We start from the raw sequence: 15,986 nt of genomic DNA on the forward strand, positions 1-15,986 counted from the left end.
TCCAGTCTTTGAGGCAGGCCTGCCGCAGAAGATGATGTATTAGCGGCGTCTATCCTGCCGACTACGCCAAATGTAGTGACGGTGGTGGGGTGCCGAGCTGGGGGGTGATAGGGGGTGGTCCCACTTCTTACCGCGCAGAGATGATAACAGAGACACGATGAGGCAGATTCTGGGTGCAACAGGTCCAAGTTTATTGCTCACCGTCCGACTGACGGTCCTCGCGGTACACCGCGATATCTCTCTCTGCCCTCCGTGTCCAGGGCCACTTCAACACCGTACGTTACACTAGGGACGTATTTATACGTACCGTCCCGTCTCACACTGTGACAATCCTGACAGCTCGGTTACTGTGGCCGCCTTAGGCCCGTACACCATCAGCACTTTACTGGTCAGTTTCGTCGTTACACATACGGTGTCTTCCACCCAGAGCCTCGTCTCTGCTGCGGTCCTTTCCTGTCAGGACCACCCCCCTGACGTTTCCTCTCCTCAGTCCCCTTGGTCGGATTCTCCTCAGGGCACACAGACTGGCGTAGTCCTCCTGTCACCTGGGCTCCCCCTGGGGACTGGAACCTTCTGGAACCCTCCCTCAGTATTTATAACTCTCCCGGTTCCTTGAAACTGTCACTCTAACTGTCACCACGCCCCCCATGACCAATGGTTTCTAAAGCCCTAAGCTGCTGTAAAGACCTTTGCTCACACTCCTCCCTGCCATCTAATGGTCATCCCAAGGTACTGCACGTCCACTACACTTTCCTAGTTGTTTCCCCACTGTAATCACTGACTCCTACCTACACTGTGCAAACCTATCTTTCTTCACTCTGACTAGTCTGTCCGTCCATCAGGTCACCTTCCCTACACTTGTAACTTTTGTTAACTTATATTATATATGGTTTTTGTGAGTATAAATAAATAATGAAGTGATTTTTATCTTTGGATATAGACTCCTTTTCTTTGGCTTGTTTATATATCTAATGGAGCTTTCCATGGGATAATGCCTTTTTGTGGTTTGGATAAGATGTTATTTACCACTATTGGTTATGATCTCTGCTACTGGGATTTTGTATTATTTTAACCATTTTTAGCATTTTTTAAGTATTTAAAAACTAAATTAAAAACCTTATAATTTAAATCACCTATTCTGTAAATATTGTTGTAAAAGTCCTGACATTTTAAAATGTCATATTTTCTCGAATGGTCAACATCATAAAAAAGAAAATACACAAATTCACATTTTTCTGTCACCACACCTCCCCTAAAAATTGAATGAAATATTACTAATAAAAGATGTCCACCAAAAAAAACGCCTGTGCATAGAGGTCTTAATTTTCGTTATCAGAGTATGGCAATTGAAGCCAATTATTTATTTTTAAATATAGATGAACATTAACATGTTATTTTTTAAATTCTGCAGGACAGTATAATAAAACTTTACGTTACTGCAAATTTAACATTGTAACAAAACATTATTTTTTTTTCTTTTAACCCTTTCGCGCGTGAGCTTGTTTTCGCCATCGTGACCGGGTCAATTTTTTCAAATCTGACCAGTGTCACTTTTTGAGGTAATAAATCTGGATCACTTCAATGGATCCTGGTGATTCTTGTGACATATTGTACTTTATGATAGTGGCAAAATTTCTTCGATATGACTTGCGTTTATTAGTAAAAATAACGGAAATTTGGCAAAAATCTTGAAAATGTCGCAATTTTCAAACTTAATTTTTATGCGCTTAAATCAGAGAGTGATATCGCACAAAATAGTTAAAAAATAATATTTCCCACATGTCTACTTTACATCAGCACAATTTTACACACTTAAGAAAACTCCAGGCGATGTGCACATGCAATATTTGTGATTATAGAATAACGTCAAAGAAAAAGTATCACTACCACCATTTGTGCATCCATGGAAAATAAAAAGGACAATCGGAAAATTGAAACAGAACAAAGGAAAAGACCGATCTATGCCCAACTAATGGTATAAAAATTATTAATTTATTGACCAAATATAACAAGATAGTGGGGTTGGGGACAAATATCAGACAGATGGGGCACAATACAGAGGACAAAAATATCAACAAGATACTACAGCATATATCATAACGGCCAGGGTTAATACCTGGGGAAATTTTGAGTGCAATAAATAGCCAATGATACAAAGATAATGTGTAAATACCGTTAAGACAATGTGATATTGGCAATAAAGTGACATGTGCTTTTAGTAAGGTGTACAAAGTAAAGTGCAAATGCAAGCAAGTAAAAAAAGGCAGCATGTATGAATGGCCAAAATAATGAAAAAGTGGTAAAAAAAAGTGGTATAAAGCTGACCTACAGACTCAAAATATATACACAGCAGAAAGGTCCCATGGATGAGCCCAACTCCGACGCGCGTTACGGCATCTGTCTTCGTCGACCCCCTATATTGTGCCCAGCTTGTGTCTCTGGAGACATCTCCCCACCTACTCCAGGAAATTGTTAAGTCAGCTCTACTCAAATGTGTCTGTCTCTAAATAAACCGATTCCACCTCTACATTTATACGAGGAATGGTATTAAAACTGGGGTAGCCAAATCCAAAGACTCCCATCTGGGAAATGCTACATCAACAGGCAAAGCCCATTGGACATTGGTGCGTGCCAATTCACAAGCACTAGGGACAGTGCTTGTACTGGGCATTATTCCCTGTGTTGGAGACATTTCTCCAGAAGCGCTATTTGCTTTTCTTGTTGTACTGGTCCTTGTGTGTGAGGATGGACCAGAATCACTACTCATTTCTGAGCTATCACTGCCTCCGCTACTAAACCACTGGAAATCCACATCGCCATCTGAAACTGCACTTTCTTTGCCATCAGAACATAAAAGTGCATAAGCCTCCTCTGCACTATAATACTGACGGGCCAAATTATTAATTTTTTATTTTTATTTTTTCTGGAAATAGAAAACTGATGTGACTGACATGACGTGGCTGACGTGATGTGACTCACTGATGTGACTGACTGACGTAACCGAATTATTGGTGAAACAATTGAAAAAGGCTAATTATTTAGCCTAACCCTAACTTTAGAATAAACACTAACCCTAACTTTAGCCTAACCCTAACGCTATTAGCCTAACACTAACCCTAACTTTAGCCTAACCCTAATCCTAACTTTAGTCTAACCCTAACCATAACTTTAGCCTAACTCTAACCCTAACTTTAGCCTAAAACTAACCCTAACTTTAGCCTAACCGTAAATTTAGCCTATCCCTAACCCTAACTTTAGCCTAACACTAACCCTAAATTTAGCCTAACACTAACCCTAACTATAGCACTTACCCTAACCTGCCTTATCTTTTTTTTTTAGTTTATAACAAGATCGCTGACTGCAGCACTTGTAACACTGGTTCTCCTCTAATTTCTCGCTGACAGGAGATCTGAGGAGAAACAGCATTTTTATGAGGCATGAGGCAGATCGCCCAGGAAAGTTTGTTGCTACAACAAAATTTTCCAGTGATTTGTGTCATTGGCTGGTGTGATGCTCACATCATCAGGACCTGAAACAATCAGGTCTTGATGAGTTCGGGGGTCACAGGAAGCATTGTGTGCCAGAATCCCCTCGTTATAAGGTATGTGGGGGTGCCAGCCATAGACAAATGTCAGTGCTGCACAAAGGCATCCTAGTGCCGACGTATATCTACCGTTGGCAACAGCAGCATAGCTACCGGGGGGCAGAGGGGGCAGAGGCATGGGGCCACGCACTCTGAGGGGGCCCAACTGTAGTTACGCTATGAAACTGTATCACGCTGATACAGTTACACTCTGCAGCAGAGCAGGGAGAATATATGATGATACAGCTGACCGCATTGATAAGAGAAGGAGCATTACGCTCCCTCTCCCATCACCACCTTCTCAGCATCTGATGTCACCGACGCTGACACTGACAGGGGGTCGTGATGATGTCAGTGCTCGGCGCCCGCTGTCAGGAGATGAGCAGGCACTCAGAGCACCGTGGGAACAACAAGGAGGAAGACAGGTGAGTATTGGATATTATTTTTTATTGGGGTGCATTATATTGTACTGGCTGCCTATCAGGGTGCATTATACTGTACTGGCTGCCTATGGTGATGCATTATACTGTACAGGCTGCCTATAGGGCTGTATTATACTATACAGGCTGCCTATGGGGCTGCATTATTCTATACAGGCTGCCTTTGGGGCTGCATTATACTGTACAGGCTGCCTATGGGGGTGCATTACACTGTACTGACTGCCTATAGGGGTGCATTATATGTACTGAATGCCTATGGGGATGCATTGAACTGTACTGACTGACTATGGGGGTGCATTTTACTGTACTAGCCGCCTATGGGGGTGCATTATGCTGTACTGGCTGCCTATGGGGATGCATTATACTATACAGGCTGCCTATGGGAGTGCATTATACTGTACTGGCTGCATATGAGGGTGCATTATACTATACAGGCTGCCTATTGGGATGCATTAAACTATAATGGCTGCCTATTGGGAATGCATTATACTATACAGGCCTATGGGGAGTGCATTATACTAAACAGTCCTATGGGGAATGCATTATAATATACAGGCCTATAGGGAGTGTATTATACTATACAGGCCTATGGGGAATGCATTATACAATATTGAGGACTATCTGGTACATTATACTATAAGGAGGCTATGTAGGGGGCCATCATACAGTGTGGGGATTACAGTGAAGGGGTCATCAAGTAGTTAGGGGGCTACAAAGGAGTCAGTATACTGTGTGGGGGAAAATTACAGTGAATAGGCATCATGTTATGTATAAAAGAGCATCATACTGTGCAAAGGGGAGCTGTACACAGGGAGACTTGGGACATTATTCAATGTTAAGTGGACACTTATTGTTATAGGGGAACTCAGGTTACTGTGACTATCAAAGGGACACATAGGGCACTATTACTTTCTAGGGGGCAAATTGTGGGCACTGTTTTCTAAGGCACTTGCACCCAGTATTACTATATTCTAGAGAGTTGTTTTAGAATTTAGAGGGCACAGAGAACAAACAGCATGTGCAGTAATAGGGACACATACGGCAGCAGCATTGGTGTACCAGTAGGATGAGGAGTTTGTGCAGGTTGGGAATAGATGGTGACAGTGGTGAAAATATTAGAAGTGAAATGTGTCTTTGTTGTAATCTCTGCAGATGAGTCCTAGGTGGAAGAAGTTGTGTCGGGTCTGGACCAGATGGAAAAGTGAACAACTCCATCAGAAAGAACGTCAGCTGTAAGTCATCATCTGTAACTGTACTTTGATCTGTTATATGTTCTCCAGTACTGGTATCTACCACTGACCATATGGTGGTAATGTCAATGTTGGTCTTTGTATAGAGATTATTTTCAGCAACAGTGCAGTCATCTGCTGAGGTTCTCTTCCACTATTAGGGTGCGTCACCCAGTTGTAATCAAGGTTACCTGGTTAGGGGCCCACTTAGAAGCTAGGCCTCTGGTTGGCGGTCATGAAGAGGTTAAAGCCTGCAAAAAATATCTTCATATCTTCATTTTTTTAAATAATATAGCAAAATGTATGAAGCACAGGAATGAATAAATAAAAAGATGAATAAACATAAGATACTCCATTATGCCAATTATAAAAAATGTTACCAGTCATTTCTGACTGGGTATAATTTTTTTATTTGTGATTTCAAAATACTGAAAGAACATATTATTTAATACATCCAAAAATGATGCTTAAAGGGAATCTGTCAGTAGGATCAACCATCATAAGTCATCTATATGGACATGTAGGTCATAGGAAGCTGAATAAAATGATAACTTGATATCTGTCATCCGATGTCTTATTCCAGAGAAATCCACATTTTCTTAAATGTAAATGAGTTTTTCAGGACATCGGGTCAGACACTGATCTGCATGAGAATCTGCCTCCAGAGCTTATTATAAATGAAAAGGGTGCGTTGCCAGTGTGAAACAAGTAACAAGCCCAGAACAGGAGAAATTAACTTTGTCTCCTTACAAACACATTTACTGCATCTCTCACAGCTCTGCTGTATTGCAACCCAGTCTGCCTGTGAGAAGGAAGCTGAAACTGAGAGGAACCTGCGGATGTGTCAGTTATAATCACACTCAGCTCTGCAGTGAGATCAGCAGAGCAGAAAGCGGCCATTACACATCACACTGGTAATGTCCCATTTCATTTAAGCCCTGGAGGCAGAGTCTCAGGGAGATCAATGACCTGCCCAAAGATCTTAATAGATGATTTACATATACGAAAAACTTGAATTTCTTTGGAATATTGTAAATATCAATGAGTCATTTTTTTCAGCTTCCTGTGACCTGTATGCAAATATAGATGGCTTAGAAAGGTTGATCCTACTAACAGATTCCTTTTAAGCATGGAAAAAATTCACATACAGGAGACTTATGGCATGAGGCACCATAATGATTTTTTCAAACCAATAAAAATAAATAAGTAGAATTGGTTTAGTTCTAGAGAGGATGCATGTGCTACATCTATATCTATTTTCTCCCACACCCCATCAGGTTCAGTGAGGTTATCGAAATGTTGTTCAATAAACTTACATCTCTGTCCAAGACTCTCCCAGTGCTGTTGAGATATAGGATCTGTTTAACAGGATCTAATATCACCCAGTAATCCAGATTTTCTATTAATGTAAGTTCAATGGTAGGAGAAGGGCCTCCAGCTGTCCCTTTGATTTGCATATTGTCCACAATTATAGTACCTAAAAAACAAATAAACAAAAGCCATGTTATACAGTGCACACACACTCATGGAGGCATATCAAATAGTACAGAAATCTAAACATACAGCAATATAATGAAGTATATACACTCACTGGCCACTTTATTAGGTACACCTGTCCAACTGTGTGTTAAGACTTAATTTCTAATCAGCCAATCACATGGCGGCAACTCAGTGCATTTAGGCATGTAGACATGGTCAAGACAATCTCCTGCAGTTCAAACCGAGCATCAGTATGGGGAAGAAAGGTGATTTGAGTGCCTTTGAACGTGGCATGATTGTTGGTGCCAGAAGGGCTGGTCTGAGTATTTCAGAAACTGCTGATCTACTGGGATTTTCATGCACAACCATCTCTAGGGTTTACAGAGAATGGTCCGAAAAAGAAAAAAAATCCAGTGAGCGGCAGTTCTGTGGCCGGAAATGCCTTGTTGATGCCAGAGGTCAGAGGAGAATGGGCATACTGGTTCGAGCTGATAGAAAGGCAACAGTGACTCAAATTGCCACCCGTTACAACCAAGGTAGGCAGAAGAGCATCTCTGAACGCACAGTGCGTCGAACTTTGAGGCAGATGGGCTACAGCAGCAGAAGACCACACTGGGTACCACTCCTCTCAGCTAAGAACAGGCATCTGATGGCTACTTTCAGCAGGATAATGCGCCATGTCATAAAGCTCGAATCATCTCAGATTGGTTTCTTGAACATGACAATGAGTTCACTGTACTCAAATGGCCTCCTCAGTCACCAGATCTCAATCCAATAGAGCATCTTTGGGATGTGGTGGAACGGGAGATTCGCATCAGGGATGTGCAGCCGACAAATCTGCGCCAACTGTGTGATGCCATCATGTCAATATGGTCCAAAATCTCTGAGGAATGCTTCCAGCACCTTGTTGAATCTCTGCCACGAAGAATTGAGGCAGTTCTGAAGGCAAAAGGGGGTCCAACCCGTTACTAGCATGGTGTACCTAATAAAGTGGCCAGTGAGTGTATATACAGCTATATTATATAGTCAATATACATGTAGCCAAATGATATAGAATATACACATACAGCTACATCATGCAGTACATACACAGTCAACTATGTACATACATACTCACTTTTACACATACAGCCATGATAGCAAGTCCTTCCCAAATTGTGATGTAAATGTATTGTACTTCAGAATTTCAATACGGGTATATGGCATAGCCTCAGGAGTAAGTGTAAAGGGAATCAGTCAGTAGCATATATCAAGGTATCATTGTATTCAACTTTCTTTGACCTGTATGCCCACATAGACGACCTAGGAAACTTGAGCATACTGACAAATTCCCTTCAAGGGCACGTACATATGATTGTATTTTAGGACCAAGTGCAAAACACCAAAACATTGGATCGCACTCAGTCCAGCATTAGTCTATGCGGCCACCCACATTTCTTAGCGTGTCTGAGGAAAAAAATGCATGACCAAGTTTGATTCAATATTCAGATCGCACTTGGCCAAGCAAGACATCCGAGTCAATCAACTTTCCATGGAGTGAAACAATGAAGAAGCTGGAGCCTATCCTTAGCACTATAGATACAAGGAATGAAAGTGTTTCTGCACTCTCTGTAGTCACGACAAACCAGTAGTGGAATAAAAATGTAGGTTTATTGTCTATGTGTTTCAGAGTCCACCAACTCCTTCTTCTGGAAAACCATGCGTAACATAACATAACATGTTCCATTCTCAATATCTAATTCTGACACATCGCCAGAAAGCAGCAGCATCTGGACTTTGAGCTTTTTAGGTCTTGTGTCACACACAACCTTATTAGGTGAGCAGTTCTGTCACTTCTTTACCAATCATTTATGATGGATATGACCCTTCTGCCCTCTTGTATTTCTTTATATCCTTAGCACTAGGGCTACAAAGACACTTTGACCTTGACAGTCGCATTCCCACTGAAATTCGTTTGTTGCTACTGCTATATTGCTGTGCTTTAGAAGTGAATGGGCTCAAATTGTTACATCTTGATTGCTGTAACCTAACCATGACAAGAGAGTGGCAAAGAATACAACTGAGTCTAATTTTTTGTTACTTTCTTATGGCAGTTGAAGTGTAGGTTTCACATTGTGACACCATTAACTTCCATAGTACAACTTTATTGAAGCAGCACTGATAAAACTTCATTTGTGCTATGGCTGTCGTGGCCAAAGTCATAATGTTGTGGATTAAATGAACCCTCATTTTCCATTTTTTCTCAATTTAAAAGAAAAAAATCAAAATAAAAAAAAAAGAAATTTGGTATTGCCACAGCTGTAAAAGCTCTATCAATCAAAACATTTAAAAAGAAACTGAACAATAAATCCAATAAAGAGAAAAAAATAAACACCAGATTAAAATTTTTCAGTCGCCGCATCTCAGAAAATGACTACACAAAAAACTATAGATTTTTTACAAAGTTCAGAATGGTTTTTAACCACTAATATACAGTATGTTGCACAAAACAACTATACAAGTTTGGTATTACCATAATCGTACTGACATGAAGAATCCTGCTCCTGGTCATTTCTACTTTACAGTGAATTCCATAAAAATGGAACCCAGAAAACATTGTAAGAATTCTTATTTTTCACCATTCCACCTCACTTGAAATTGTTTTTCAGTACATTGCATGGAAAAATGAATGGTGTCATTCAAAAATGTAGGAGATAAAGAAAGGGTAAAATTGAAGGAATGCCAATTCAACAGATCATGTCATGTTGTAGACACGTGTACAGTACATACATGCATGTACACAAACAGGCATGTAATATAAAAGTTACAAATCAAATGGTCAGTTATAAAACAAGAAGAAATATGAGATAAATAGTTAAGCATTTGTTCTTTTTCTTCAAAGCTGCTATTATGTTTTTTTAAGTACAAAATAACATTTTCAAAATGATTGTACACTTTTCTGCCATAAATGAAAGGAACATGTTCAAAGTGAAAATAACTATACATTCCTTCCCATTGAGTTTTAGATTTCTGTATAATTACACAGTCGTCCCTCTTTTAAGTCTCTTTTCAAGTTTAAATAAATATAATAATTTTATCTTTCTAAATTCATGACATCTTTTTTTTATCTTTCTAAATTCGTGATATCTTTGTCACTGAACCACCAGCCCATGCCTTTTTTAACCCCTTACCTACAATTGACGTAATATTCCGTCCATGTGACCATGGACCTAATTACCATGGACGGAATATTACGTCATCGCGATCAGCGGCGCCCACGTGGTGAGCGCCGCTGATCGCGGCCGAGTGTCAGCTAATTATCATAGCTGACACCCGGCACTATGTGTCAGGGGCGGTCACGGACCGCCCCCGACACGTTAACCCCTTGCACACCGTGATCAAACACGATCGCGGTGTACCAGGGGTTAAAGGGAAGCATCGGCAGGGAGGGGGCTCCCTCCGTGCTTCCCTGAGCCCCCCACGGCAGCGCAATGTGCAGCGCTGCTGCGGGGGACTCCTTTCCTGCAGGTCCCCGGATCCAATATGGCGACGGGGACCTCCGGGGGCCTGCAGGAAGCTGGCTTCCTCAGTGCCTGCAAAGCGCAGGCATGAGGAAGCCTGTGCAGTGCCTGTGACAGATCGCTGATCTGTCACAGTGATCTGTGATGTGACAGATCAGCGATCTGTCACAGGACAGTGATGTCCCCCATGGGACATTGTAATAAAGTAAAAAAAAAATAAAAAAAAGTGTAAAAATAATTTAAAAAAAATCGCCAAATAAATTAAAAAGAAAAAAAAAAATATTCCCCAATAAATTCATTTTTTGGAAATAAAAAAACAAAAAAACAATAAAAGTACACATATTTGGTATCGCCGCGTCCGTAACAACCCGCCCTATAAAACTGTCCCAATAGTTAACCCCTTAAGTCAACCCCTTAAAAAATAAAAATAAAAAACGAAGCAAAAAATAATGATTTATTATCATACCGCCGAACAAAAAGTGCAATAACGCGCGATCAAAAAGACGCATATAAATATCCATGGTACCGCTGAAAATGTCATCTTGTCCCGCAAAAAATGAGCCATGACACAGCATCATCAGTGAAAAAATAAAAAAGTTATAGCTCGCAGAATAAAGTGATGCAAAAATAATTATTTTTTATATAAAATTGTTTTCATTGCATAAAAGCGCCAAAACATAAAAAAACGACCTAAATGAGGTATCGCTGTAACCGTACTGACCTGAAGAATAAAACCGCCTTATAAATTTTATCGCACCCGGAACGGCGTAAACGCACCACCCAAAAGAAATTCATGAAACGCTGGTTTTTGTAAATTCTGCGTCCCAAAAAACGAAATAAAAAGCGATCAAAAAATGTCACATGCCCGAACATGATACCAATAAAAGCGTCAACTCGTCCCGCAAAAAATAAGACCTCACATGACTCGGTGGGTCAAAATATGGAAAAATTATAGCTCTCAATATGTGGTGATGCAAAAACTATTTTTACAATAAAAAGCGTCTTTTAGCGTGCGACAGCTGTCAAACATAAAAACCGCCATAAATAGTAAATCAAACCCCCCGTTATCACCCCCTTAGTTAGGGAAAAATAATAAAATTAAAAAAAATGGATTTATTTCCATTTTCCCATTAGGGTTAGGGCTAGGGTTAGGGTTAGGGCTAGGGTTAGGGCTAGTGCTAGGGCTAGGGCTAGGGTTAGGGTTAGGGTTAGGGTTAGGGCTAGGGCTAGAATTGGGGGTTTCCACTATTTGCGCACATCAGGTGCTCTCCAAACGCAACATGGCATCTGATCTCAATTCCAGCCAATTCTGCATTGAAAAAGTCAAATGGTGCTCCTTCCCTTCCAAGCTCTGCCATGCACCCAAACAGTGTTTTACCCCCTCATATGGGGTATCAGCCTAATCAGGACAATTTGCAAAACAACTTTTGGGGTCCTATTTCTCCTGTTGCCCTTAGGAAAATAAAAATTTTGGGGCAAAAATATCATTTTTGTGGAAAAAAAAATTTTTGTTATTTTCACGCCTGGGCGTTATAAACTTCTGTGAAGCACTTGGGGGTTCAAAGTTCTCACCACACATCTAGATAAGTTCCTTGGGGGGTCTAGTTTCCAAAATGGGGTCATTTGTGGGGGGTTTCCACTGTTTTGGTACATCAGGGGCTTTCCAAACGCGACATGGTGTCTGATCTCAATTCCAGCCAAAAAAGTCAAATGGCGCTGCTTGCCTTCCGAGCTCTGCCATGTGCCCAAATAGTCATTGACACCCACATATGGGGTATCAGTGTACTCAGGACAAATTGCACAATAACTTTTAGGGTCCTGTTACCCTTGGGAAAATAAAAATTGGGGGTGAAAAGATCATTTTGTGGAAAAAATATGATTTTTTAATTGTACCGCTGTGCATTATAAACTTCTGTGAAGCCCTTGTGGGTTCAAAGTTCTCACCACATATCTAGATAAGTTCCTTAGGGGGTCTAGTTTCAAAAATGGGGTCACTTGTGGGGGGTTTCCACTGTTTAGGTACATCAGGGGCTCTCCAAATGCGACATGGCGTCCGATCAGAATTCCAGCCAATTTTGCATTGAAAAAGTCAAACGGCGCTCCTTCCCTTCTGAGCTCTGCCATGCGCCGAAACAGTGGTTCCCCCCCACATATCAGGTATCAGCGTGCTCAGGACAAATTGCACAATAATTTTTGCAGTCCAATTTCTCCTGTTACACTTGGTAAAATAAAAAAAATTGAACCTGAAGTAATTTTTTTTGTGAAAAAAAGTTAAATGTTAATTTTTTTTAAATATTCAAAAAATTCCTGTGACGCACCTGAAGGGTTAATAAACTCCTTGAATGTGGTTTTAAGCACCTTAAGGGGTGCAGTTTTTAGAATGGTGTCACTTTTGGGTATTTTCTATCATATAGACCCCTCAAAGTGGCTTCAAATGTGATGTGGTCCGTAAAAATAAAATGGTGTTGCAAAAATGAGAGATCGCTGGTCAACTTTTAACCCTTATATCTTGCTAACAAATAAAAATTTTGGTTCCAAAATTGTGCTGATGTAAAGTAAACATGTGGCAAATGTTACTTATTAACTTTTTTGTGTGCCATATCTCTGTGATTTAAGGGCATAAAAATTCAAAGTTGGAAAATTGCGGAATTTTCAAAATTTTCGCCAAATTTCCGTTTTTCTCATAAATAAACGCAAGTTATATGAATGAAATTTTACCACTATCATGAAGTACAATATGTCACGAGAAAAGAATGTCAGAATCACCGGGATCCACGGAAGCGTTTCAGAGTTATGACCTCATAAAGGGACAGTGGTCAGAATTGTAAAAATTGGCCCGGTAGTTAACGTGCAAACCACCCTTGGTAGTGAAGGGGTTAATGTCTAGTTGGCATGTAACTGCATGTATGCAAATCCATACTTGCGGTATCATGACTTCTTGCTCCCACCGCCGATACCAGAGGATCCTTTCAGTGTGCAATATGTTCTCTGTTTCATAGGCCACATACTTATAATATTATACGGGCCTATTCATATAAATGTGATTGATCTGAGACATGGATCAAAATGATCCATACAAGTCAAGAGGTCAGTGAAAAATCACTGAGACCACACATTGTTTGTTTGTAACACTGTAATGATAGGCAAAGCTCTGCAGTTTCTTTTTTTCAAAGATCAAAAACACTGATGAAACTGATGATAAAACCTGAAACACTGACCAATCACTGATGAAAACTGGATAAAAAGCAATGATGAAAATCAATTTTTTTTGCACATCAGAAAAATGACTCATGCCTGAATGCAACCAAGGGCTAACTTCACACAATGCATGAAATATTTTCTGCTTTTCATCCAAAGAAAGGAACACTTTTTCATCCAAACTGTCATCTGTATAACACCGGTATATCTTTTTTTATAGTTAAAAAAAATAGAAAATATTCAAGGCCAAATACCAGTTCCTATGTTATTAACTACAATGGTTCTTTAAAAAACTGTTTCCACGTGAATCCATTTTCTTTATGTATCAATTTAAAAGTGAAGGTGAGTCTCATATATAAAATGGATGACACTGGTATGTGGTATGCCAAAGTATAAGAAAAGTAAGATGTAAAAAAATAAATTCATAATCACTTCAATGCTCACCAATCGTGCCAACCTTGCAAACCCACCGTCCGATCCTCTGTGCTTCTCCATTTCACTTCCCCCATCACTTGCATTCTCTCCAGCATGCTTCACTGTATACTGAGGCTCATAGCGCTAAGTAGGCCTCAGATGTCACTGCCCATTCTGCCATTATTGCATGAGTTGTCATCATGACAGCACAATATGTTTGAATTGAGGCCTAATCAGTGCCTTTAAGGGTACCATTACACTTATAGATGCAACAGCGATCCCAACAACGATACGACCTTGTCAGGATCGCTGGTACATCGCTACATGATCGCTGGTGAGCAGCCAAACAGGCAGCTTCACCAGCGATCAGCACCAGCGAGGACGCTGGTATCTAAGGTAAATATCGGGTTACTAAGCGGTGCACATCACTTAGTTACCTGATTGGTACCTTAGATATCAGCTTGCTCACGCCGGGAGCTGCGAGCACGCAGGTTTCTAAGGTACACAGTGGGTAACTAAGTGACGTGCGCCGCTTAGTAACCCGATATTTATCTTAGATACCAGCTCCCAGCGTCTGCTTACAGCGCTGGAAGCGTCACAGATCATTGGCTCCTGCTGCCACACGCAGCGATGCGCACTGGCCAGCAGGAGAGCAACGATCAAAAAATGGCCAAGGACGATCCTGCACAATCAGCGATACCCGGCAGGATTTTTTTTTTGAGCAATTGCTGAGAACCTGTGTCTGCAGCACATCTGCAAGATATATTAGGTTATACCTATCTTTTTATATTTTTAAAGTGCTCTGGCATAATTTTTTGTCATTAAAGCAAAAAACATAGAAAAATGTAAATGGTGCTTTATATGTGCAGAACGAATCTGCTGCTGATTACAAGAAGTTCTCCTGCCTTACACTTCTGCACTAGTTAGGAATGGGGAATATTTTATTTTACATTTCCCCATTCCCATTTAAATGCAAGTATCAAACATACCGTATCATTTCATTGCCATGTATTCTGTAACTGATAGGGCACATTTATGAAAGGAATTGATAGGATAAAGGAAGAGAAAATAATCAATCATGATAATTTTACTTCCCAAACTAATAACATCTCTGTGTAAGTCCAAGTACAACAATAGAAAAGATATCTATTTTGCAGTAAAACAATGTAAGGCTATGTTCACATGTCCAGTAATTATCCATTAGAATGGATCCAGCAGCGATCCTTTGGCAAAAAAGTTGTGTACACACAAATTTTTTGTCTGTTTTGAAAAAAAGCAGATTTCAGTTAGATTCATTTTTTAAATGCGAAAGTCTATGGCAAATGGATCTGATAAATAAATAAAAGTTAATTGTTCTCCTTAGCAAGTGACTATCTCAGATTCTGGGCATGTGTGTTTTAATCCATATTAGTTATGCATAAGATTTTCTTCATCTGCATGGGACATCACTCCTGCGATTGGTGAAAAATCTTTAAATGACTATTTTTTGACTGTTAGTGATTAATTAGGAAGGTGTCTCTTAGGATTGGCGGAATGCACCAAATAAGAAATTATGATAACGTGCGTTCGCAAACCGGGGTCCACCGTGCGGTGATGGAGAAACTGCAGCTAGCACAATGGCAGAGCAAGGCTGCGAGAAAACACTTTAAGCACACTAAGTTGAATGTCACTCAGTGTGCACAGAGCGCGAAGTACCAAGCTCTGTTACACCACAGAGCGGTATTATAAAGCAAAGCAAAAAGGACTATACCCTGTTCTATACTGCACAGGCGTATAGAAAAATAATAATTGGAGTCCCTATAACTTAACTCCTCAGGAAAGACTAAGCTGGTGGCTGGACCGGCTCTGACACACGGTTGTGTATTAGCACGCGCTCCTGAGGATGCCCGGTGCAGATTCTAAGTTCAAGTGGATGTTCCCACCCTACACTGCCTGTCTAAACAAACACTAGCAGTGCTATTAGCAGCACACAGGGTGGTAAAGTAGCCACCAACACACCAAACACACATGATACTAGCACACAGGCATGCGCCGTTCAGAGCTTTTCTTACCTTGCTCAAGTCCAGACAGACAGGACCCTGCCTGTGGACCAATCTGAAGCTGCCACATCACCAGAGCACCTGACGTCCGAGCACCAATGGGA

The 15,986-nt window shown here is 40.6% G+C and overlaps 1 protein-coding gene across 2 annotated transcripts in view; it reads right to left on the reverse strand.

The window, feature by feature from the left end:
• The window catches only part of PCDH15 (protocadherin related 15), a 2,659,104-nt gene that overhangs the window by 1,893,920 nt on the left and 749,198 nt on the right, over nucleotides 1–15,986 (reverse strand). For both annotated transcript variants that reach the window (XM_073548247.1, XM_073548246.1), the window contains exon 5: nucleotides 6,569–6,729. In XM_073548247.1, coding sequence (XP_073404348.1) covers nucleotides 6,569–6,729 — 161 coding nt within the window. The remainder of the gene's footprint in view (nucleotides 1–6,568; nucleotides 6,730–15,986) is intronic.

Source organism: Dendrobates tinctorius, unplaced genomic scaffold (genome assembly GCF_039654945.1).
Source record: "Dendrobates tinctorius isolate UK_male_01 unplaced genomic scaffold, ASM3965494v1 ptg000156l, whole genome shotgun sequence".
Lineage (NCBI taxonomy): Eukaryota > Metazoa > Chordata > Amphibia > Anura > Dendrobatidae > Dendrobates > Dendrobates tinctorius.